The 23,942-nt window shown below is 43.9% G+C and overlaps 1 protein-coding gene across 1 annotated transcript in view; it reads left to right on the top strand.

Annotated features, from left to right (window-relative positions):
- The window catches only part of KLHL29 (kelch like family member 29), a 1,176,991-nt gene that overhangs the window by 614,966 nt on the left and 538,083 nt on the right, over positions 1–23,942 (top strand). Inside the window, 1 exon segment of the mRNA XM_078647716.1 lies at positions 10,862–11,416. Coding sequence (XP_078503842.1) covers positions 10,862–11,416 — 555 coding nt within the window.

Genomic DNA, 23,942 nt, shown 5'->3' with positions numbered 1-23,942 from the left:
CAAATTAGAGATTTCTTAATGAAGAAAGGGGGAGGCCTGGACAAATTCGGAAAAATTCATATAATAGATACAATAATTGGTAGCAACACAACAAGAATAGGGGGTATATATAATAACCTTATATCCGTTTTACCAGACGATGTTTCAAAATATACATTAAAATGGCAAGAAAAACTAGACGTGATGCAAGAAACTTGTGAGAAATCATATAAGGCATCTCAATTATGGCTAATGTCAGCAAACCTTCAAGCCCAATATTACAAAACTTTTTTCCAGTTATATTATACCCCGAACAAGATCGCCAAATGGGGATCAGGCAAAGGTATAGAATGCCCTCGATGTAAACAGCACAAGGCAGATATTGTACATATATTTGCGACATGTGTCGCACTGGGTACAATACGCAGGGAAATATCCTCCTTTCTATCTAAAATCTTTAAATTACAATTTGAAATAACAACGGCAGAATTAATACTATGTCTAGATGGAGATACCAGGCCAAAGGAAATTCTAGGGCTTATCTTTATTTCCGCGGCTGTACTTAGATTATGTTTGGCTTCGGCATGGCTAGACGATAACCCTCCGGTTTTTGAACAATGGCGGGCTAGACTCCTGGCCACATATAATTTAGAAACGGCTATATACCGAAAGAAAGGTAGAAAGAAACAAAAGACGGGTTTGAAAATCTGGGGCCCACTAACATGTTGGATACAGAATCTGGGTTGATAGACTTTTTTTTTTTAAAAATATAATTTAGTTTGTTTTAAACTATATATCCAGAAAATGCATATTATGGTTACTATAATTTGGACACCAAAACAGTCAGGTTTTCAGTACCGTGTTCCTATTTTGTTTTGTTTATGTATAAACTCAAGCTTGGGGGGGGTTGGCGGGTATTAACAATAATTCTTTTTTGTTGTAAAATTATGGAGGAGATAAAATTATGAAAATGCTTCAATAAAGATTTTATTTAAAAAAAAATTTTTAAAAAAGTAAAGGCACAAGGTCGATTGAGGGATCAGTACCTCCAGCACAACAGGGGTGAAGACAAAAAGGTGTGAGGGAGGTGTGACACTTGCGTGACCCAAGTCTGAGCATCCTGTTAAACTAACCAATAGTCAATCCCGGACCATGCATTGAGGTGGGTCGTTCATACAGGTGCCCTCTGTTTGCATAGTATGCACGTTCCATCAGATGGTCCTGTAGGTAGTTACCATGTATGATAGTGTTAAGTGTCAGTGCAGAGGGGGGGGTGTGGTCGAACCTGTCGACCTGGTCGTCTAATGCAACATTGAAGTCACCTCCCCATATAATAGCCCGGGGCCCAAGACCAGAAATTAGTCTCCATATCTCGGATTAAAAGCCAGGATCATCAGTATTACAACCATAAAATGTAACTGGTTGACGATGCAGAGCTCCGGCGAGCAGCACATCTCTCAGGACACATTACATGCCTTGTCTGCCATTGCAGTCCCCTACGCAGCAGTATGACAACGCCTCTATCATAATTGGAATAAAGTGAGGTGTGCGTCTTCCTGCACCAGTGTGTGCATTTCCTGGAGGAAACAAATGTCTACTTGATGTCTCTAGAGGTATGCATGTACTAAGCTACCTTTCCTACGGTCGTGCAGGCCATGGATATTCCATGTAAGGCACTTGATGGAGGTTATGGCATGCTAAGTTGTGGGCATTGGGGTTGGGCATAGCAGTAACATTGGGAGAATCCTTTGTGGGAGGAGGTAAGTAAAGCGACAGACCATACTGGGTAATAGAGGGAAGAGCAACACAACTTCAGACCACAAAAGGAATTAATACCCCAAATCCTCCCACCACCCTCTTCAACCCAGAAACATGGTTGAGTAAATCATTCCCACCATACATCCCAATTTCCCAATAGGAAAATAGTGAACAGGTTGGGAGACGTCCCTGAAGGCTGAGAGAGCGGTTGGGCGGGTACAGTGGCAGAATGGGTGTCAAGTACCCCAGGGTCACAAAAGCAGACTCAGTTTGGCAGATGGATGAGAGGAGAGTTGCTGCGAACCCCCAGAATAACAATTACATCAGATTGCAGTCTAGCTGTTCAGATGTGGAGGGAGTACCTGCAACAGGCCCGACTCAGACGCATCATCCACATAATTCCATTGCTAGTCATTGTCACTGAGGAGATTGCCTGCCCATCCATGTGGAGAACTCCCGGATGAGGATCGGGTGACGGTAAGGAGCTTAGAGAATTTCACGGCAGACTTAGTATTAGAGAAAATGTGTGGCTTCCCCTCAAAGGGGATGCATAGTTTCACCAAGTATAAGAGCGTAGGGTATGTCTGCTTTTGAAGAATCAGTTTGGCTGGAAGAAACTCTCCTTGCGCCACCTAAAATGATAGGGTGAAGTTGGGATAAAATAAAAACCTCACTCCCCTGTCTCAGGGTGATGTCACAATCTCTGTAATTCAACAATTTTGATACAGTGGGGCATGGAGGTGTCCCCAGAGGGAGACACGGCCCCAACGAGCGATGTTCCTGCTCCACTATGAAGACCGGGTACAGAACTTCACAAAAGAGTTCATGGAGGAGGCTTCCACAGAGTCCGTTTTGTTGATGGCAGTGGATTCTGGTAGACCTATAATCTGGAGGTTGCTCCGACGTAACATCACTTTCAAATCTTAACTTTTAGGTTTAATTACATCCAGGACCTTTCCATGTTCAACAGGTGTTCCTTGTACTGAGCATTTACATTATCTCCGTTCAAGACCTGAGTTTCTAAGGGGTCGAGCCTGTGCTCATGCTTATGCGTGTTTCATATGGTCCAAGCAGGAGGTGAGAGTATCCAGCTTCAATGGATTTGAGGCTGGAGGTCACCTCCATTAGAAGTGCCTTGAGATAACTGTTTGTTGGATTGTCACACCCCCAAAGTAATTGGAAGCTTTGTCTGTAGGTATTTCTTGTTCCATGAGGTGCGTTAAGCATCTGCCCTCAATGGAGACCTTCAGCTGGCGTGCGTCATGTTTGTCCCTGTTGACCGCAAGAGAGGCTCCCGCTCCAGGCCAGCGGTGTTGCTGACCTCTAGTTGCTATCGGGAGACCTGCATAGGTGCATATCAGGGCAGTGGCAGTATACTGTGCATTGCAGGAGGAAAATGCTGATGTCCGGACACCCTCCCTTGAGCCCAGCCACACCCCGTAGTTCACAATTATGGTACTGAAACACCCAAGCCGCATGCACCAAGGGACTCCTGGGGTGAAGCCTTTCAATATCCCTTCACAGAAGAGTGGGAGAGCGCCTCTTACGAGCGGATGTTAAGGGTAGAGGAGTTGGCATGCGCTGCGTGGCTGGTTGAGCTGAGATGGGGCATGGGTTCAGAGGGGCACTCACCCGGAGATGTAGGCCCAGACTTGGTATGGGCAGACGATAGATAGTCCTGCAGCTGTGGAGGCTTGAGGCAGTTAAAATCAGGCATTTGGTTTGGTTTCAAGTGATTCTCAGCCCCGGGATCCAACAGGGGCCAGCGGTTCCATGGGAAGGTACCTGAGTGCCACAGCGCACCACCACCCAGGTCAAAAGCAGGTGCAGCTCCCGCAGCACCATTCACGCACCAGGACCAAGGCCGCACGGCCCTGCTCAACACAGGATGGAGCTCCGGCGTCGTGGCAGGTCGAGAATGGTAACCAGTTTGGGGGCTATGCATGTCCCAGTGCCCCACGACCAGAGCAGCAGTCCCGGCAACAGCAACTGATGGTCAGGAGGCTGGGAGATTGCCCAGCCCCAGCGAGCTATCGTGGGGAGGCCACACTGTGGTCAGCCGCACACATGGAACAGCAGAACGCCACCGGGGCCCCCAAAGTCATTCAGGGGGAGAACCATCTTTTGGGGGACCGCCGCACTTAATGGTAGCCATGGGGAGTCCTCAGATCAGCAGATAAATGACAGGTTTTGGTTCAGCCAGTAGAGCCCTCTCAAGGAGCGCCCATCTTGCAGCCCGGCTAGGCTCCACTCCCCATCCAGCTCTGAACTTTCAGTGCCAAAGCCAACCATATGATGACTGCGTATCTGTTTTCAAGGGACCCTCACCAGCTTCACCTGCTTGCTTTGACCCACGCGAGAGTTGGAGCCGAAGGTAAAAACTATGATCCTTCTAACCTGCTCAGCAAACCTCAGTCCCCTTACGCCCTATCACAGCCAGCTTGAAATAATGCTAAATCCCATTCAACATCAAACTGAGCCTTGTGTTTTCTTAGCACATTTTGATTAAACAAAATTAAAAATCATATATCTGGTTCTCCTTATCTGATTTTGATAGTTTGGATGTATTCTTGCTTATTTGCTTATCATTGTTTTTTTTTTTTTGCTACATTGGTGTGAGAATATTATTGTGTTGTTTTCTTAACTTTAAAATTGTTAGAAATGCTAGAACGTAGCGGACATTTCTCTGAGGAATTGCCTACTGTTTGTGGCACAGCTACTAGTGGTTGAGCACAGTTTACCTTCAAATTGTGTTGTGACCTAAGAGGTATGTGAATATAAGTTGGTTAAAGGCACCCCTTTCCAAAATAATAACCCACTTGCTTACACTAACACATCATCGTTAGCATGTGGGCCCCTGGATCTTTTAGCTAAGCTTCTTATACTGACTCTCTATAGGATGTTGACTCTAATTTGTTTCACTCTATTTTTACTTTTGCTTTCCACGTTTACTGTTTCAAACTAGGGAATGAAGACGGTCTCATATTTTATTCCTTGGTTTCGCCCTTTGTAAAACTGTGGAATGTTATGTTATTTGTTGTATTTATTTTTATAACCTGGGTCATAAAATGACAGTTTCACAAGAGCTCTGGTGACTAACATTTAGTATAAGAAACTATGAAGCTGTCTCTCTCTACATATTAGTACTTTTATCTATCTATCTCTCTATATATCTATCTATCTTTACATTGAAGAAGTTTATACTTGACCTGAGACAAATACAGCCGCAGCCGCTGCAGGTAAGACCGGTGTGGCGGGAGGGCCGTCTAAGGTGGATTTCGAGAGACGACCACTGAGGAAAGTTAATTATTTAATGTTCCCTTGTGGTTGTCTCTCGAAATCCCCCCAAGCCAGCCCCATCGCTCTTACCTGCAGCAGCTGGACAAATAAAGTTGGACTCAATTTAAGAGAACAGCATTTTAATAACATAAATAACAGCATCATACCACATCAAGTAAATGAATCAAAAAAGAAAAATGAATACTCTTGAAGATTCTATTAAATGAAAACTTTAGTCCATTGTTCCTGGGGCTCATGCTTTATGAATTATTTGGCATCTGGATAGGTGCTGCTGTCACTGTTGACATTTACCAACACATGATTTGTAGCTGGCTGGTCCCAAGAGTCATCTGTTGTCAACTAGAAAAAATTGGTCGAATGGAATGGTTGAATTAATTTAAGCCACTGATAATTACTGCAGCCCACATTCCCTTCTGGCAGGTGTTATGCCATTAAAGACCTGGGGCTACCATGTGCAAGTTACCTTGGCCCCATCCCAAAATAGACTGTCCAACAATTTTCTGAATAGGTTTGTAGGTATGTCTGACACTTCTCAGTCTTTCTTAATAAATAATTTTTCATTTTAACAAGTCCTGGCTTCTAGTCTAGTCATATTTCATTAGGGGTACAAGAAAAAAAGAAACTAAATTTGTTATTTAAGAATGGCATATATAGTTATTGGTAGATTAAAAAGGGAAAGGTTCTTTGCTGGAGTGAAAATGGAGTACTAGTAGAAGAGCAAAATGTCTGAGGAGTTCAGGTGGATCTGCTACAATGCATAATAGGTAAGACCTGGACCTCGGTCACAGGCCTGCACTCTCTCTGGCAGCTCCAGTCGCTCCGTCGCTGATCCCCCAGCCAGGGTGTTCGAGGCTGCTGTGGCCCGCCTGCCGCATCGCAGTAACTGTTGTCGCTGCTGTATTGTAATACTCTTGCTCATATTGTGCTTTTCTTGCCCCTTTCACTGTTATTTTCCTGCTCACTCTGTTCATTGTTTACCCCATTCACTGTGTACTCCCCTGCTTGTCTTGACTCTGCTGTATTGTTATACTCGTGCTCATTTTGTACTTCCTTTCCCCTTTCACTGCATATTTTCCTGCTCATTCTGTGAATCAGTTTGCCCTTTTACTGTGTTCTCTCTTGCTCTTGCATTTTTTCCCTCTACCAATTCATCCTCTGTACCCACTGCCCCTCTCTCCCCTCGCTGTTCCCTCTCCCAGATTCCCGCCCCTACTGACCCGCAGCCCCTCCCCCTGCCGTTGCCAGTTTCCCGCCTCCCAGAGAGCGTCCCTCCCCTCCAAAATGATGACTGCTGCGTGGTTGCGCACAGAGGGCGTGCCTCGCGCTCCTAAGGCAAGCCAGTCTGCGCCTGTCCCCGTCCCGACTGCGGCCTGCGCCAGGAACCCTGGCCCCCCAGAGCCCCACCGTTATGACGCCACCACCCTCCTCGCTCTCAACCCCGTAAGACACCCAGACTGCCAGAACTCCTCACTGAACACCACCCATGGACCTTTCTCCTGCAGACTATGCCATTGTTCCTTCACCATCTACAGTGCCCCCACGCCTGCCGCAGGCTCACGGGACGCCCAGGACACCGAAGGCCTGACATGCATCCTCCTCAATGTCCCTCCCTCCACAGACACACCGTAGGGATCTGGGACCTGATCGACACCCTCATGCCCGACATCGCCTTTTTCACTTAAACCTGGACCAACGCCACCTCCAGTCCTGACATCACCACCGCTATCCCTGATGGTTACAAGATCCAGAGAAAGAACCGCCCACACTGCCTAGGAGGAGGACTCGCCATCGCACACAAGACTTCCCTCCTACTCTCCACCTCCAGCACAAGCGACCCCCACTCCAGCACAGAACACCCCCACGTCCAGATCCAGACCTCCCCCAGGACCACGCTCCGCTGCACCCTCGTCTATAGACCCCCGGGTACCCGCACCCTAGCCACAACAGCAATCACCGACCTCGTTGTACCCCATGCCATCGCCTCCACAGACTACATCCTACTCAGAGACCTGAATTTCCACCTCGAAAACCGCAGCGACCCGGACTACACCACCCTCCTCGACATCCTCTCCAACCTTGGTTTGAAGCAGCTCATCAACACCTCCACGCACAGAGCAGGACACACCCTCGACCCCATCTTCGCAGGCGATTCAAAAGTCCACTTCAGCCACACCACGCAGCCCCCCCTGGACCAGTCACCACTGTATACATTTCACCTTCAAAACCACCACCGCACCCAATCTGGCCCCACGCCCGCCACAAAGGAACTGGAGCAAAATCACGGAGGAACACCTCAACTCCACCCTCCTCTAGACCCCCCATCCGCCACAACCAACGCCAACTCCGCAGCCAAAGAACTCCATTGATGGATCTCCAGATGCGCCGACAAGATTGCCCCCCTCCGCAACCCTGCCAAACAACGCCCCTGAAGGCCACCTGGTTCACCACCGAACCTCAAGCCGGCATGCGCACCCTCAGACGCCTCGAGAAAATATGGTGAAGCCGAAAAACCACAGAAGACCTAAACAACCATAGGAGCGTGCTGAAGAACTACCTCCAGCTGATACGGGATACCAAACAGACCTTCATCAAAAACAAACTCGACACCAACACAACGAACGCCAGAGGACTCTTTAACGTCATAAATCAATTCTCCAAACCCGCCAGCGAGGCCACGGACGTCACACCATCCCAAGAACTCTGCAACAAGCTCAGCACCTACTTCCATAAGAAGATCAAGACCCTCTACGACCACTTCAGGGACCAAACGCCGTTCACTATCCCTCACCTCTCCGCGGACCAACAGCTCACCATCACCACGTGAACCCCCGCCACGGTGGACTCCTCACCACGACCATGAGGAAAACCTGGTCTGGAGCCCCCACGGATCCCAGCCCACCTCACATCTACCAGAAGGCCGCCAACACCATTGCCCCAAACTAGGACGGACCATCAACACCTCCCTTCCATCCGGCACCTTCCCTGAAGACTGGAAGCAGGCAGAAGTCAAACCCCTCCTTAAGAATCTCACAGCCAACCTCACAGACCTGAAGAACAATTGACCCATCTCTCTACTCCCGTTTACCGCCAAAAGAGTCGTAAATGCCCAGCTGACCGCATTTATTGAAGAGCACGCTATCCTAGACTCGTCCCAGTCCAGATTCCGCAGCAACCACAGCACCGAAACTGCCCTCCTCGCCGCCACTGACGACATCCGCATGCTACTCAACCAGGGACACACCGCAGCCCTCATCCTACTAGACCTGTCCGCGGCCTTCGACACCGTCTCACACCACACCCTCGCAGCCAAATTGCATGACGCCGAGATACAAGGAACTGCCCTCAACTGGATACAATCCTTGATCTTTGGCAGTACCCAGAGGATCAGACTTCCCCCTTTCATCTCCGAACCCACAGAGATCAACTGCGGAGTACCACAGGAATCATCGCTCAGCCCCACGCTCTTCAACATCTACATGGACCACTCGCCGCCGTCGTCAGACAGCATGGGCTTAACATAATATCTTATGCCAATGACACCCAACTCATCCTCTCACACACAAAGGATCTAAAGGACACCAGGCTCAGTTTCCAGGAAGGAATGAGAGACGCGCAGCCTGGATGAAGGACAGCTGTCTGAAACACAACACTGAGAAAACTGAGGTCCTCATCCTGGGACCCTCGACCTCCGCCTGGGACGACACATGGAGGCCCCCGCCCTAGGGAGTCCTCCCACCACTCTTGGAGCCTCAGCATCATCCTGGACTCCTCTCTCACCATGGCACGCCAGATCAACGCCGTCGCCTCCACCAGCTTCAACTGCCTCAGCATCCTTCAAAAGACCTTCAAATGGATCCCCTCCGAACACAGAAAAACAATCACCCACACACTCATAACCAGCAGACTGGACTACAGAAACGCCCTCTACGCCGGCATCAACAGGACCCTCTTACACAATCTCCAAACCATCCAGTATGCAGCGGCCAGACTTGTCCTCGGGCCCCCGCGGCACAAACGCATGACACAACACCTTCGAGACCTGATCAAGAAGAGAATAACCTACAAGCTTCTCACCCACGCCTACAAACCCCTCCACAACATGGGACCCAAATACCTCAACGACAGAGTCTGTTTCCACGCACCCAAAAGAACTCTCCGATCTGCCGACTTCGCCCTAGCAGAGACAACCAGCTTCCGCAGAAGCAGAGCAGGAGGGAGGGCCTTCTCCTACATCGCAGCCAAAACCTGGAATGAGCTCCCAGTCAGCATTAGACACTCCCAAAACTTCACATCTCCAGAAAGGACCTCAAGACCTTGCTCTTCCACCTCTCTCCCCTCCCCCAGCAACTTGAGACCCTCATGGGTGAGTAGTGCACTTTATAAACCCCTGATTGATTGAATAACCTCCATTCAGAGAACATGGGATTGCTCCTTAGTCTCCACCTCAGGTTTGAGATGATGGTGGTTGGTACTTGAATAAAAGCCATATCAAAAAGTAGAGAAGAAATTACTATTGATATTCATTCAAATTAGATATTATTAAGATGCTTCCAACTCAACAACTTTGTCAACAAATACAACCTCACAATGTGATAGCATAAGAGCTTCATTTTTATTTACCTGATTTATGTGTGAAATATCCCCATCCACTTTTTTTAATGGGAGTGCCACTATATGGTTCTACCAAGTAGCTGGAGTAAGAGAGAAGTTGAAGAATTTTGTGTTGGATAGCCCCCAACCAACATGAAACAAACTTCTTTCCTCTCTTATGGAAGCGCTATTTTAATACAGTGGATAAGTGATGTGAGCAATACTAAACGAAGTGAGAAAGCTAGTAAGAGAACATTGAAATTGAACATGTTAGACACATCGGAATGTTTTATATTTGTCTATGCATATCTTACCAAAATAACCAAAAACATCTTTATGTTGGTGCGTAATACCAAGAGTAATGTATTTAGGTTCAACTAATTTCCCTTTATAAAGCCCTTTTTCTTTTTTCATCCAGATTTTTTAAAGCCCTTTTTGTTTTTTCATCCAAATTTTATCAGACCTTTAGGGGTACATTTTTAGCCCTCTTAAACCTGAGCTGTATGTAAGGCTACAATTTGATCATGCAGGTTGTATAGATCAGTCATCTTGTTTTACAAGACTGGGTTTTAGTGTGCCAAGAAGTTAAACTAATTATTATTAAAGCTGTGCATACCGTTCACCACTGTAATTATCTAACCCCATGGAGCCGTTTTGGACCTGGAGGACCTAGGGATTCACTGAACGCTGTCTGGTTGAGTAAGATGTGGCAATTTACTATATCATAGTATGGTGTTTTTTATGTTCCTTGACCTACAAAATGAGATTGGTTGGTAGGGAAGTTGAAACCACCATTAGACGCATTGATTTATTTAAGACAAGGTAACGTGGTGGAGTGGTGACGGCCCACCTGTCCAGGGGCTGACCCCTTAAACTATTCCCATGTTTTTCAGTTCCCATCTGAAGCAGAATGAAAATCATTACATTTAAAATTGCCATAGCATATTAGATGTTTTAGGACTTTTCAGGGAAAAAAGTATTTGGTAAGAAAACTTGTGGGCATACACACTAAATTCCCTAGAACTCCTGTATTTGGCAAATGCCCAGGAAGGGCTGTCCTTCCTGAAAGCAGGATTGGATAGGTGCCCTGCCTTGCATTTGCAGGCCCTGACTTTAGATAGAGGAAATATCCCTCCTTCCCTTTGCAAAAGAAAAATATTTAAATTTCAGTATGACATAAATAAATAATGGATGCCTCAGCATTCCTAATGCTATTTTCTTGTCCTTATGCCAGGTATATCACCATGGTCAACAACAGTTTGTGCAGGGAGTCTACCTCCGCTTATAGCTCATTCATATGGCATGGCTCAACCTCCTATCTACAGCCAAGCAGTGAACGTACAGGCACCAGTCATTGGTGTCACACCTGCACTTCCTCCTCACGTTGTCCCGCAACTTCCAATAATAACTTCTCATTATCAGCTGCAGCAACAGCATCAGCAACCACCTTCACAACCACTGGGTAATATGGTTGTTAACCTGCAAAGCCAGACTATGTACAGGAATAGCCAACCAATTGCGGTGTCGTCGTTGGGTTGCATTGGACAGGTGCCTCATCCAGGACATTCTTCTGTAGGGAATGGTCATATGGCATGTCCCCTGCTTCCTCCACCACCACCTGCTCTGCCTTCTGCTGCTTTACCCAATGGTGTTCCAGCTACCAATGGCCAGGCCAATCCACAGCTTCCTACCAACCTGACAGCCAACCAGGACACTGCAAATGGGGTGCAAATGTTACGGACAATTGGAATGGGGAAGTACGAGTTCACAGACCCTTGGCATCCAAAAGGTAAGGCGTCCTGAGCTTTCTTATCACTTTGTGGCTGTATTTTAATGTTTACCTCATCGCGAAAATAAATCATTGTGGTGAACCTTAGAGGAAGCATGGAAAACGCAATAAAAGATGTTCTCTTTAGTGTACATGTCCGTCTGCCATCATCCTCACCTCTAGTCATGATGAAGTTTTATGAATGAAAGATTTTTTATAAAAGCATAAAAGAAAAATACAGTCTACCTTTTAAATACGTTGTTAATGGACCCGTGCGGTCTACCAGCAGCAGAATCTTGAGTTGCACATTTGAAGCGCGGGATATTAGGTGCCTTAAACTTTTAATAGGATTGTCGGTGAGTTGCATTGTTTGTACGAGGACTTTCTGTTCGACTGACTTCTTCACGACTGGTTCAATAATGCATGACCTGAAGCCTTTCTTTTCTCACAGCGGGCCCAGAGAACGTTCTACACTCTTCACAATTCTAAACAGTGGCAATAAAATAAAAGCCCTAAAATGTGGGAGAAGTCTACCCTGATCTTGATCATGCACTTTCCAGTGAATGAAATTATGTAGGAGTTTGTGTCCAAATGTTATCAGTCACTCTCCATATTCTTGTCGCAGAGTGGGGGGAGGAGAGATAGGGCCAAACTCTGGCGCAAAAAAGGTTGAGCAAATCAGTTTTTGCACCATTTATTTCCTTCTCTTATAGTCAATGTCGCACACAAATGTTCTCAAATCAAAAAGATGTTTTTCTTTGGAACAAAAATGGATTATATAACCCCTGCAAAAAAGAGGGGACAAATTGACTCTTCTATTATGTTCACATGCACATCATTTTACATGCACAGCAGATATTTTCATGAAGAAGATTAGGCCCATTAATATTTTCACATATGGACAAAGTGGTTTATTTATTTATTTATTTATTTCAATTTATATAGCGCGTTATCACCCGGGGGTCTCTAAGCGCATTTGCTTTCCTGCTTACAGTATGGAACACATTTATTTTTCCGGAAACTTGAAGATTATTCAGATCCATCCAGCAATGCTCCGGAGAGTACAACTGTCCAGTATAATGTTCTCCTATAGACAGCATTATAAACATTTCAGGTAATTAATGGGAGAAGCCCCATTAATATCAGATGATGCCCCGGTAATACTGCATACCTCTACTTTAATTATGTGCTGCTGGAGGAGACCCACAAAAAAGATGGCTCTGGCAGTTATTCCCCAATAACTCTCAGAATGTTCATAATATCTCACTACTTTATACCTTTCATCTTATCAACGGTCTGAAAATGTGGGTACTAATTCACGAGCTTGCTGTGCATCTATACTATGGTTCTCATTTGGAAAGCAGAAGAATATCTCTGTGCTGTTTCTTTGACTATTCTTTCATTACGTAGACTTACGAAAAGAATGTTGTACATTTTTTTTAGTTCTGACCATGTCCTCTTTTCAATAAAGTATGCCCCAAGTACATTTTGTTGTTTTGTAATCGTCCAATCTGTATACCATCTCCTGCTAAATATAGATCATTCATAGCGTATGCCTTTTATAGGAGCAAGTGTTAAAAATGCATATTGGCAGACTAAGACTGTACTACAGTGTGACCAGGAATGTGGGTCAGTGTATCGACTTCTCCCACTGATTCTCATCTGTAAGCTCAATTGATTCCTCGCCTTTTAAATATCAGACAGCCTGCTCTGAGAAAAGGATTGGGAGCACAGCATGATGCCATCCAGCTGCTCAAAATGATGACGGCAGAGCTTGTGTGAGACTGCTTTATTTTAGATATAGCTGGCCTAATTATAACAAGCACCTCAGAAGACATCACTATCCATCTCATTAAATTTGTGACTCGAAGTCTTAATGCCCAGTTTGACAGTCGCGTCTTGCAGGGATTTGTGAGTAATTATCTTGTGACACACAGAGTGAGAAAAATCTCTTCTAAGTCTCGGTGTTCGCTATGCACTCTTTTTGACTCTGTCGATAAGCTAATTTGAAAAGAAGAAATTTTCATTCTGTTATATCAATTTTAGCATAATATTGTGAACCATTTCCAAACTGTTCAGTATTGTGTGATAAGATCTGCAGAAGCTTCACAGTGTGGTGTGTCCTACCTTTGCAAAGATGCCCTTTATCAATCAATAAATCAAGACATTTATAGAGCGCACTACTCACCCGTAGGGTCTCAATGTCCATGTTATGAGATCTTTTTTAATTCACCATTAGGTTGACAGAGCACTGAGTGTTTTGTGGGCCATATCTAAATTTGTAGATAATCAATGTCCTTGCCATCCTGTTTCTAGTTCAGCTATTTGTTCTCCTTAGATCTTGCGATCTCATTGCACTGGCAACAGGCCAGGGATCTGCTTACCTCTTATTCACAAATTAGTCAATAGATGTTATGGTCTTAATGTTTTCAAAAGTTTTCCACATGAATCCACAGCAACCAACGAGAAGATGTATGGACCAATTTATGCAAACTAAAGTCTTGTGCATCACCAAATATGACAGTCCTGTACAAGTGTCACGTTCCTGTTCCGTGTTTTTCCCACTCCCATCCTTTTCTTCAAATGACACACATTTGAGTGCTGTTTGGTTTGCAATAGGTCAAGTTTTCTCAATTTATCAAACGAAAGAAAGTTACACCTTTCAATATACCCTGTTTATAATCATAATTATAACATCTTACAAAATGTTTGACCGTTTTAGAATTTTCTGGGACCCCTTAGAGATCTGTTACAGTATTGTTGTCAGCAGGGTTTCTTTAATCTGTTTTATCATTCGAGATGTACTTTCATAAATTTACTCTGTCCACCTTGCCTCCTTGTGCTGCATTTAATATTTCTACTAGAGGTTAGCAACATAAACTCAAGAGTTAAAGGGGGTTTTAGATACTTTACTTTCGTACCAAATATTTACACTCTTCTGTGCTGTGCTTATAGCTTCTGGACTGTGGGAGTAAGTGAGTAAATAAGTTAAGAACATCATAAATGTCCAAAAGGTTTGGGTCAACAATATTGCGTGCACTAGTTCTTTGTAGAGGGTTGCCAGTTTCTGAAAATGTCTTGGTAAACTGACTTGTAAATTAATCTAGAACATCTGCTGTTTATTAGACTAACACAGATTGTATATTAGAACAGTATTATCAATATGCTCTCAGTGTGTTACAGATTACTTTATTTGACAGAAATATACTGAAATTGGATTATATTTTTTTAATGAAATTAAAGATGCCACTTGGTTCAGTAGGCAGAAAAAAACTACTTCAATGTACTCACACCTCGGAAGGACATCCATTCCTGAGTCATCTCAACAGAAATAAATATTGAAACCGACTTCCATAGACCTCGCTTAAAGAACAACAGTTAATCACTATGTTGACCAAAGAATTAGCATTCCTTATTCTTCGCAGATTTCTCCAGAATCTTAGGGTGATTAGTAGGAGTGAGCAGAACTTGTGGGTTTAACTTTGCAGAATCGCATAAAAACTCTGCGAGATTTTGTGGCATTCCATGAGCGGGCAGAATTCGGCACATCTTGTTACTCCCACTAATGATTAATGCTGGGAGCTTGTTCTGTGCTATAAAATCAGCACGATCTGCACCATGTTGCATGCCCGAAGGTCTTTCTGCCACTCAAGTAGATTTTCTGCTCGAGCTGCAGCTTTCTCATGCGAACAGTTGTGGCCTGCCGCTACTGCCCTCATTGAGAAATCTCACTGGGAGGAGTTCTCGCACCGAAAAATCATGCTAGGGAATGCAGATTCTTGCTTGCGGTTGCCCACTTAACATTAGTGAGCCGCGCACGAGAAGAAAATTCACCCCGTGGTATTGGCGGAGTTTTGCCAGAACTCTGCATTCCAATTGGAACGCGGAGTGCCGCGTTCTAATCAGAACAAGGAGTGGGCAAAACTCCACTGGCGGAGCTTTTATATTTGCCCAACACTAGTGATTAGGCAGTAAGGACACTGCTAGAGGGAACATAAGTAAATATGTTGGGTGCAAGGTTATCCCAAGGCAACCATCGAACTTGAAGTTCCATGTCTTGTGAGGTTTATATTTAGCAAAAATGAACCCATGCATTTCTGTTGTCCAGTTATTATATACAGCAGCCTACCAGTTATGCTTGTATAGGAAAAAGAGAGGCAGAGGCAGTAGGAAATGAGGCTGACAGTGGTGAAAGAAAAGGGTCAGAGAAGACAATGGATAGCTTGTGAGTTAGACTCCATGAGTTCAAAATTACATAAAAACAAACAAAAAGACCCTCTTCTTCCTCCTAAATTTTGAGTACTTTTCTCCTTTTTTGGGGGTATCCAAAAAGTCCAACAACGCACTTACAGATTCCAAGACGGGCTCCTGGATTTTTTTTGTAAACTATTGCAATAGCATTTTTTAATTGTATAAATGTGTATTGGGTACACTTAGGCATGTGTAAAGACAATACTGGCATTTTACTCTATGGTGAAAAGTCACATGAAGAAAAGTCCAATGGAGAAACCTCTTCCCCTATGCCCTCGCTTATTTTTGGGGTGTTAATTCCCCATTCCCACAATGGACACATATTTACTGCTACCTCTGATAGGAGAAAGTATATAGCCATATTCAGGTAGGTAATAGCGTATGGGGAAGTGTCAGTCCCCACAAATTCATCAAGCTATAGATGTGCACAGATTTTCCTACAAAATGGTTTAGAATCTTTTCATGACTGTAGACCCGCATTTTGGCAATACCTAACATGGACGTGCGCTTTTAAATAAAGCCATTTGATCAACTTAAACGAATTTAGGTGCACAAGTGGCTTTGTGATTTGGGCCCTAAGATGGAGAACACAGGTTTTGAGGATTTTGGCCAATGAATAGAAATTAAGAAACACGAGTCGGTGGGGCGGGAAATAAAAACAAAATAATGGCCTCGCTCCTAGTTTACCTTTAAAGTACTAAAAAGAAAATGAAAGGAAAATAAGCAATATTATCTTAAGGAACTAGATTTTTTGCACCCGATTGATTTTGTAACTCGTTCAAAGTACTAGTTCTAATTGTAACCATGATTTTTTGCTTGAAATTTACAAACATTACTGGTGAGGCTGATAAAATGTGCTGATATAAAACCCTCCTATTCTGCAATTCATAAGCCTACAATTTTAATAATAAAGCGTGACTGTCACTAATCTCTAACAACTAAGAATGTACTAAATAAAGACCGTAAGAGTCACCCTAATTCATGCAATAGAAAAACCGACACCAGCAGAATAAACAATTGACAATTTCCTTCAAAGCACATCCACAGGTGTAATGCTCTATACAGATCTATAACATAACAAAGCGACCTCTTTATTTTTTGCCGCATTATACATCCATCCGTATATAAATCCATTCTTCTCTAGCCATTCAACACATATAATTGGCCTTCTTCTAATCAAGTCAAACAACAACCTACTGCGATGCATAAACGCCACTAGACCACAGTCAACTACAAGCTCAAAACCACAACAGATGCAATGGTTCTGAAAGTACTAAGACTGTTCAAGTGGTCGAAACACACTGTACAAATACACATAACAAAATGACTACATAAAAAACCTAATAGGAACATTTTCACTTGATAGATGTCTTGTGATGTTCAGAGCTTGTCAGTTGTCTGTGTTCTTTTCCAGTTAACTAATAACAGTAAGAGAGATTACATGATTATTTGGCTTCCTAAAGCTGGAGGAGTGCTGGCAACCAAGGAGATGTGGCAGCCTTTTAGGATTGCAACACTGGGCTCTTAAACCCGACTGAGGTCGTAAGGGTATTGGCGGTGAGACCCGTCTCTAATGATAAGCAACAGCAACATGTATGTGCATTGAGGATCATATATTGTGTAGATCCATATTGGGTTTCCTAAAATACTTCTAAATCAAGTGTGTGAATTATTGCAATCATGTGACTTTGTCAGTAGGTTAGCCCCTGCAGGTGAACCAGGGGGATTTGGTAAGGTCCTTAGTAAATAAATGAAACATAAAGTAAATTATTCTATTTACATCTAACCACCTTTATTGGTCTTCCCTTCCACAGTTGTACGAACTACTTGCTATCAGTGTTCCGTCTAATTATTATTTTTTGTGTGTGGCAGGACTATGTTTGTGTGCACACTTTCCTCAACTTTTTGCGCAACTGAGGACAATGATGAGCTAATTAATTAGGTGAGAGTCTAGCTCAAAACCTTTTGCCCTGGTTCAATAATAATATGGGGGCCATTTTGGATAGGGCAATTGACATCAGCGGAGTGGGTGCATTACCGCATTGGTGTGAAGGTCACCATCGTGTGTAAAGAAATTATGGCTCCAGAATATATGGACAATTAAATGAGTGGAGGACCTAATAGTGCTGACATGACTTCCTGTATTGGCTGCCGGTTTAGGGACATCCATAACTTCCTTTTCTGCAGACAGAAACTTAGCACAGTAGGTGGTGTACATGATCTCAATTACCAGGTCAAAGATCTTGGTTGCGCTTGCAGAGTTTGGTTACCGCAGCGAGGCAAGCTTGTGCAGAGGACATCAATGAAGCGAGCCAAGCTACGGGTTTGGCCTTAATAGTCAAATCATGAGCTGAGCCATCAAAACATTTAAACTATAATTTAAGCAAAAAACCTAATGTAAAAATATAGTTACATTTCTTTAAAATTCAGAGGAAGTGTTTCTTAAAATATTTGTTTAATGTATCAACTTAATGCATCATGTGACATCTCTGTTGTGAATGGCATTAAGTAAAATAATTAATTTTTAAACATAGACTTAGAAATATCCAAGAATATTTCTGTGCCCTGACAGTGGTGGCTTGTGTGAATCAGGAAAGGTTTCGGATTGACATCTGCACCATATAAGTGACCAATGCGAAGCAATAGTATTCCCTACTAAATCACCTTCTAGTGACCTTCTTGTATAATGCACATCGTGAACTGCGTTACTTCATCTACCTTCAGGTTGGACCCACAAATAAAACCAGGCACTGTGAAATAGTGATTTGCCCAGGACCACACAATTTGGCTTGGTGAGGAAATTGAGATGTAGCCACTGGTTTCCTGATAACACATTGTACAATTCAGCCCGTGGGTGGATGTCTATTTCTAGTTTACAATGGAGAATTCTTTGTGTTCAGCATTCTCCTGAGCCAAAGTGCATTATGTCAAGTTAAAACACATCATGTTAAACCAAGCCGAAATTATATGTAAAAATAAATAAATCATTAAACACACACTGCTAAGCGAAAAGGAAGGCAGGGCACTATTTTTTACATTGGTGTATGTGGCTTCCACTGGCTTAGCATAAGATTTTGAACACTTTTTATGGAAATGGATTAATGCCCATGGCAGAGGATGGTGTGGGCTCATTTGCATTTGTCATTGTTTATGAAAAGGTGAAGTGTTGTAATGAAGGATCCCTCAGCCTTGACACTACGAACATGAAGTATGTGTCTTCTGAGCACCAAGCATTTCTTAAGAGAGGAGCGTGGGGGCAGGAGCTGAAACACAGAGATGTTATTACTGGGAGCTCTTTAACAACATGCTCATCTGTGCCAGTGAAAAATAAGAAGAAATGGGAAAGAGCCCAAGAGCAGCAGGAGACTGCCCCAAGAGCCTGTACTGCAGCATGTCCGGAGGGCCTTCGACTAATGTGTCGAATGGCTTATCCACCCCTGGACGGTAGGGATATTGGTGTGTCTTCACCTCCATTACGTGCACGCTCGAAAGCTTTCTGTGCGCTGCAGGAAGACAGTACCTGATGGGCCGCCAAGCGTGCACGTTACAGGGAGCACAGCTGTGCACCCCTATATTTTTCTGGAAATGTAAAAAGTAAACTGGTACGCTCTTGGGTTGGATGTCTGTAAGAGATTTCTTAACTTAAACTACATTATCCATAAAATCTATGAAAGAATTTTCCATATGGGGACAAATCTAGAATACTTATATGGCACGTTAGCTGTCTTTTTCAAGCCTCAGCATCAATAAAGCTCTATTGTTAAATTTGCAAATGTAGTGAAGAAAGAACTCTCAACACTAAAGGTGAACATTTGTCCATTCAGGTAATGGGATGTACTTTTGTCTCCCAACAAATCACTTCTGATCTTCTGCACATTAATTATCTGCCTTGTATTTATTGACCTGCCCTGCACGAATGTGAAATAATTGCACCAGAATGGAGTAGCTGGGCCAGATCCAATTAGATTAGAGATCCTGTACGCACTGCTTCCCAAATTACAAGGGGCAACCTTTTTGCTGCTCAAGCACAAAATGTTTCAGCTAAATGAATGCATCATCAAGAGGGACTGAAAAGAATGATTTGGTTTGGCTTCAATGATTTTAACCTCGCTTAAAGTAATTTCTCAGCTTAGTTTTAAAAAAAAATCATTAGCACGTGTTCTTTTTTTATTTTTTTTTATTTCAAGCTTGAACAAGAGCAACATAATAACAAGAAAGAAAAATATAAAAACATAGCTTCACGTTATAAATACACAAAACGTCAGAGAAAAAAGCAACAATAGAATGAGAGAAAGAATAAAAACATTGACAATAGATGGAGAAAAAGAGTATTTAGACTTGACATGAATTTAAGCATCAAAAACCTTCCACAAATCTCCAAGCCACTCCACCAACGGGGCCCAGATTTTTTGGCCCATCTCCCGCCTTCTTCTGCCCACCTCTGAAAAAACAGCTGACTCTAAGTTGTAAGGAGCCAAAATCCTTGCCCTCCAATTCACTAACGTGGGGGCGTCGGGATTAATCCTCTCGGATGTTATACAAAGTCGCACTAGAGACATAGAAATAAAAAGGAGGGAGGATGCATATCTTGATCTCTCCAATGCACAATTGCTCTCGCAACCAAAAATAACAAGCTCTGGCGAGAGAACAGCCGGAATATTGGTCTAGAATTAATAAACAGTTCTACCTCCTGAAGGAATGGGGAGAGACTAGGACAGTCAAAAAACATATGCACATCATTGGCGGCCGCCAAACCACACCTCGGACAACAATGACCCCCTCTCCCTCCCCATTTGGAAATGTTGGCCGGTGTGTGATAAAGATCAAATAATGCCATGTAGCATTGAGAGCGTAGGCTTCCTGATATTAGGACACTATTTGACAATTCTAGAGCCTGTGACATGTCAAGCCCTGCCTTGCCCAACTTTAGCTCCCACTTAGCATTTTGAGCAGAAAGATCATCAGGGAGGCCTGATAATAGATGCTGATACAATGTACCAATTCTTGAACGCCTCAATATCAATTGCATAAATAAATTCTTACTAAATAAGCTAGATTCTTGGTCCTTCAATTTATCCATGAAACTTTGAATATGTAAATATTTGAAGAATTCGTGAGCATTTAAAGAGAACTTAACCTTTAGAAATAGGAAGGTGGCCATGGACCCTTCACACCCTAAGTCACCCAAAGATGTTATTCCCTGTGACATCCACCTAAATGTAGTGTGGTCCTGAAAACGATGGGGCAATATTCTAGCTGCAACAAAAGGTGTATAATAATTAATGTTGGGGATAGACCATTTGCGCCGGATCTTACGCCAAACTGTGAACATTACTATGACAACCTTAAACTTTGTTTTTTTATAATAACTAGGTTCCAAAACCCGTAGCAGAATCCCCTTGGCATCTTCCCCAAGCCCTATTTCTAAAATAGAAGGACTACAAAAAGGTGGCAGCAGTGCTCTATCCTCAAATAATGGTGTAGCACGGTGCTGAAGAAAAGCTGACCAACAATACAGTATCAGATTCGGCACAGACCATCCTCCCCGATCACGCGGAAGATGCATCCACTTTGCCACTCTTCGGGGTTGATGATACCCCCAGAGAAATCTATTACAGCATTTCTCAGCATGAGCTAGGCTGGCTTGGGAGAATTCCAGCGGGATGGTTCTGAATAAGTATAAGAACTTTGACAAGACCAGCATTTTCAGAACATTCCCCCTCCCATATATAGACAAATGCAAATTGTCAAGCCTTACCAAAGTGGAGTTAACGGAATCAATAATGGGTAAAATATTCAAGTCAGGAATCTTTTCAACTATAGCTGTAATTTTGACCCCGAGATATATTGCACTTTGAACAACTGGAGCTTCAGAGGGACCCATGGCTGCTGATTCAATAACCTGAGTTTTGGTGACGTTAAGTTTATATCCAGAAAGCTGCCCATACTGCTCTGCTAGGTTCTTAATAGCTATAAAAGCTGATGCTACGTTACTAGTCAAGACTAAAATGTCATCCGCATACGCCAGGACCTTATAATCTAACATATTGACCCTAACTGAGAGTATATTCAATGAAATCTCGATTTTACTTAAAAAGGGGTCAATATACAAGGCAAACGGCAGAGGCGAACAGGGACACCCCTGCCTAGTGCCCCGGCTGATGCTAAAAAAATCCTGATAGCAGCCCTGAGACAGAAATAGCAGCCTCAGGGGCAATATAGAGTGCTTTGACTGCCTGGATTAATTCAGGGCTAAAACCCTTCCACTGTAGGACCGCCCATAGGAACACCCAGGCGACCCTGTCGAACGCCTTTTCAGCGTCCAACAGGATCGCACCGAGGGGAGAATGCGCGGCCTGGGCCCAGTCAAGAAGTGCAATTACCCGGCGGACATGGTCAGCAGTGTCCCTGCCTGGGATAAACCCATGCTGACGCAAAGAGACTAATGGGAAGATTACCGAAGACAGTCTAGTGGCTAGGATTTTCGAGTAAATTTTGTTGTCTGAATTAATCAGAGATATCGGCCGAAAAGAAGATGGATCTAGTTCAGGTTTCCCTTTCTTTTTAATTAGAAAATAGTGGTTTGGCTCCATGTAGCTGGTATATGGCCAAGCTGTGCCCCTCTAAAAGTTGCTACCATATCATCCCGAATCTCTGATCGAAACACCCTATGGAATTCCAGAGGAATACAATCTGCACCAGTAGCTTTCCCGTTAGCTAATGAATTGATTGCCAATTCGACCTCAACCCAATCTATTGGGGCAGAATGGACTTCATTCTGCTGAGCAGTGACCTGGAGGGTATTGAGATCCTGTAGGAAAGCCTCGGCTTCCCATTCTGAGTTAGAGTACCTGGTTTCCTCTGTATATAAAGCACAGTAAAACTGCCGGAAAACCTCCATAACTCCCTCCGATGTATCCAGAATATTCCCCTGGGAGTCCTGAATTCTAGTAATACGATTAGCCAACTCTCTCTGCTTGAGTCTCTTAGCCAAGACCCTACCCGATTTTCTCCCCAAACTCAAACATCATAGAGCGGAATTGCAAGTACTTAACCGCCAGATCTTGCCCAAAAAACTCCAACAGAGAGGCCCTGATCCTAGCCACCTGTAGCTGCCCTTGGTTTATATCTCGACCCTCCTTAATAGCACACATGAGTTGAGCATCTGCCAACCCCAGTTCAACAATCCTCCTGTTAGTCTGATCCTGTATAGATCTCTGCCGAAAATACGAAAAGCTCCTAGTTTCCCCCGGACTGCTGCTTTTAACGTATCCCAAACAGTGGTACAGGTGGCGGTCCCTCTATTGATATTTAAAAATTCCACAATCCAATTCCTCATATGATCTATATATGATTGTTCCAGTAACAGCTTTCTCTCAAATGTCCAAGTTCTTGGAACTCGTATTGTACGGGTAAAAGCACATTCGATAATCAAAGGGTTATGATCTGATAAGATCCTAGAAAGGACTGAAATAGATGTAGGAGCTACCAGTTATACCATATAAAAACAGACGGCCATTGCTTCGCGCAGCGAACGCGTACAGCAGGCGCGCCGTAGTCGCGCCGGAGTCCAGCCAGAGTCCTGCCCGTCTGCGCTCGTCCGCGCTAGGCAGGGCCCTGGGCTCTGACATACCCCTCAATTGGTGAGTAAAGCCACTATATCCACCATGACTCTTACATATTCTTCCGAGGAGTTATTTGCGCTACGTGGTGTTCCTAATAACAACTGCTCCACCTACCCTTACCCGCCTCATAAGTTCAGCTGTTCTCGCTGTAGTTTTTCACTAAAAACCCCTACCACATGCAGATCCCTCCAACCTCAAGGCAGACGAAAGAGACAGGTATGCTCTAGGACTACTTCCACTCGCCCCCTTTTAAGATTTTGGAGCATAAATTGCAGATCCTTACCACAACACAGATACAATATCCACGATTTTCTCGTTCAAAACCAACCTGATGCTATATTCCTGACCGAGACGTGGCTCAGAGACTGCTCAGGCCCGGATATTGCAGACGCCGTTCCCTCTAATTATGCCATTCTTCGTCAAGATAGAGTTTCCGGTAGAGGTGGAGGAATTGCAATTATTTACAAGAATACATATACTTGTAAATTGGTAGATACCACTCAAAAAGATTGTGAATCAGCCCTTTTCAAATTGTCTATTACCCCCCAATTCACGCTGTCAGGACTACTGGTATACCGTCCCCCTGGGACAGCGAGCCCTTGGATAACATCATTACCGGATTTCCTAGCTCCAGTAATGCTTAAAGCACCGAATTTCACAATCTTAGGGGA

Source organism: Lissotriton helveticus, chromosome 6, assembly GCF_964261635.1.
Source record: "Lissotriton helveticus chromosome 6, aLisHel1.1, whole genome shotgun sequence".
Lineage (NCBI taxonomy): Eukaryota > Metazoa > Chordata > Amphibia > Caudata > Salamandridae > Lissotriton > Lissotriton helveticus.
This window is presented reverse-complemented; position numbering and strand designations above follow the sequence as displayed.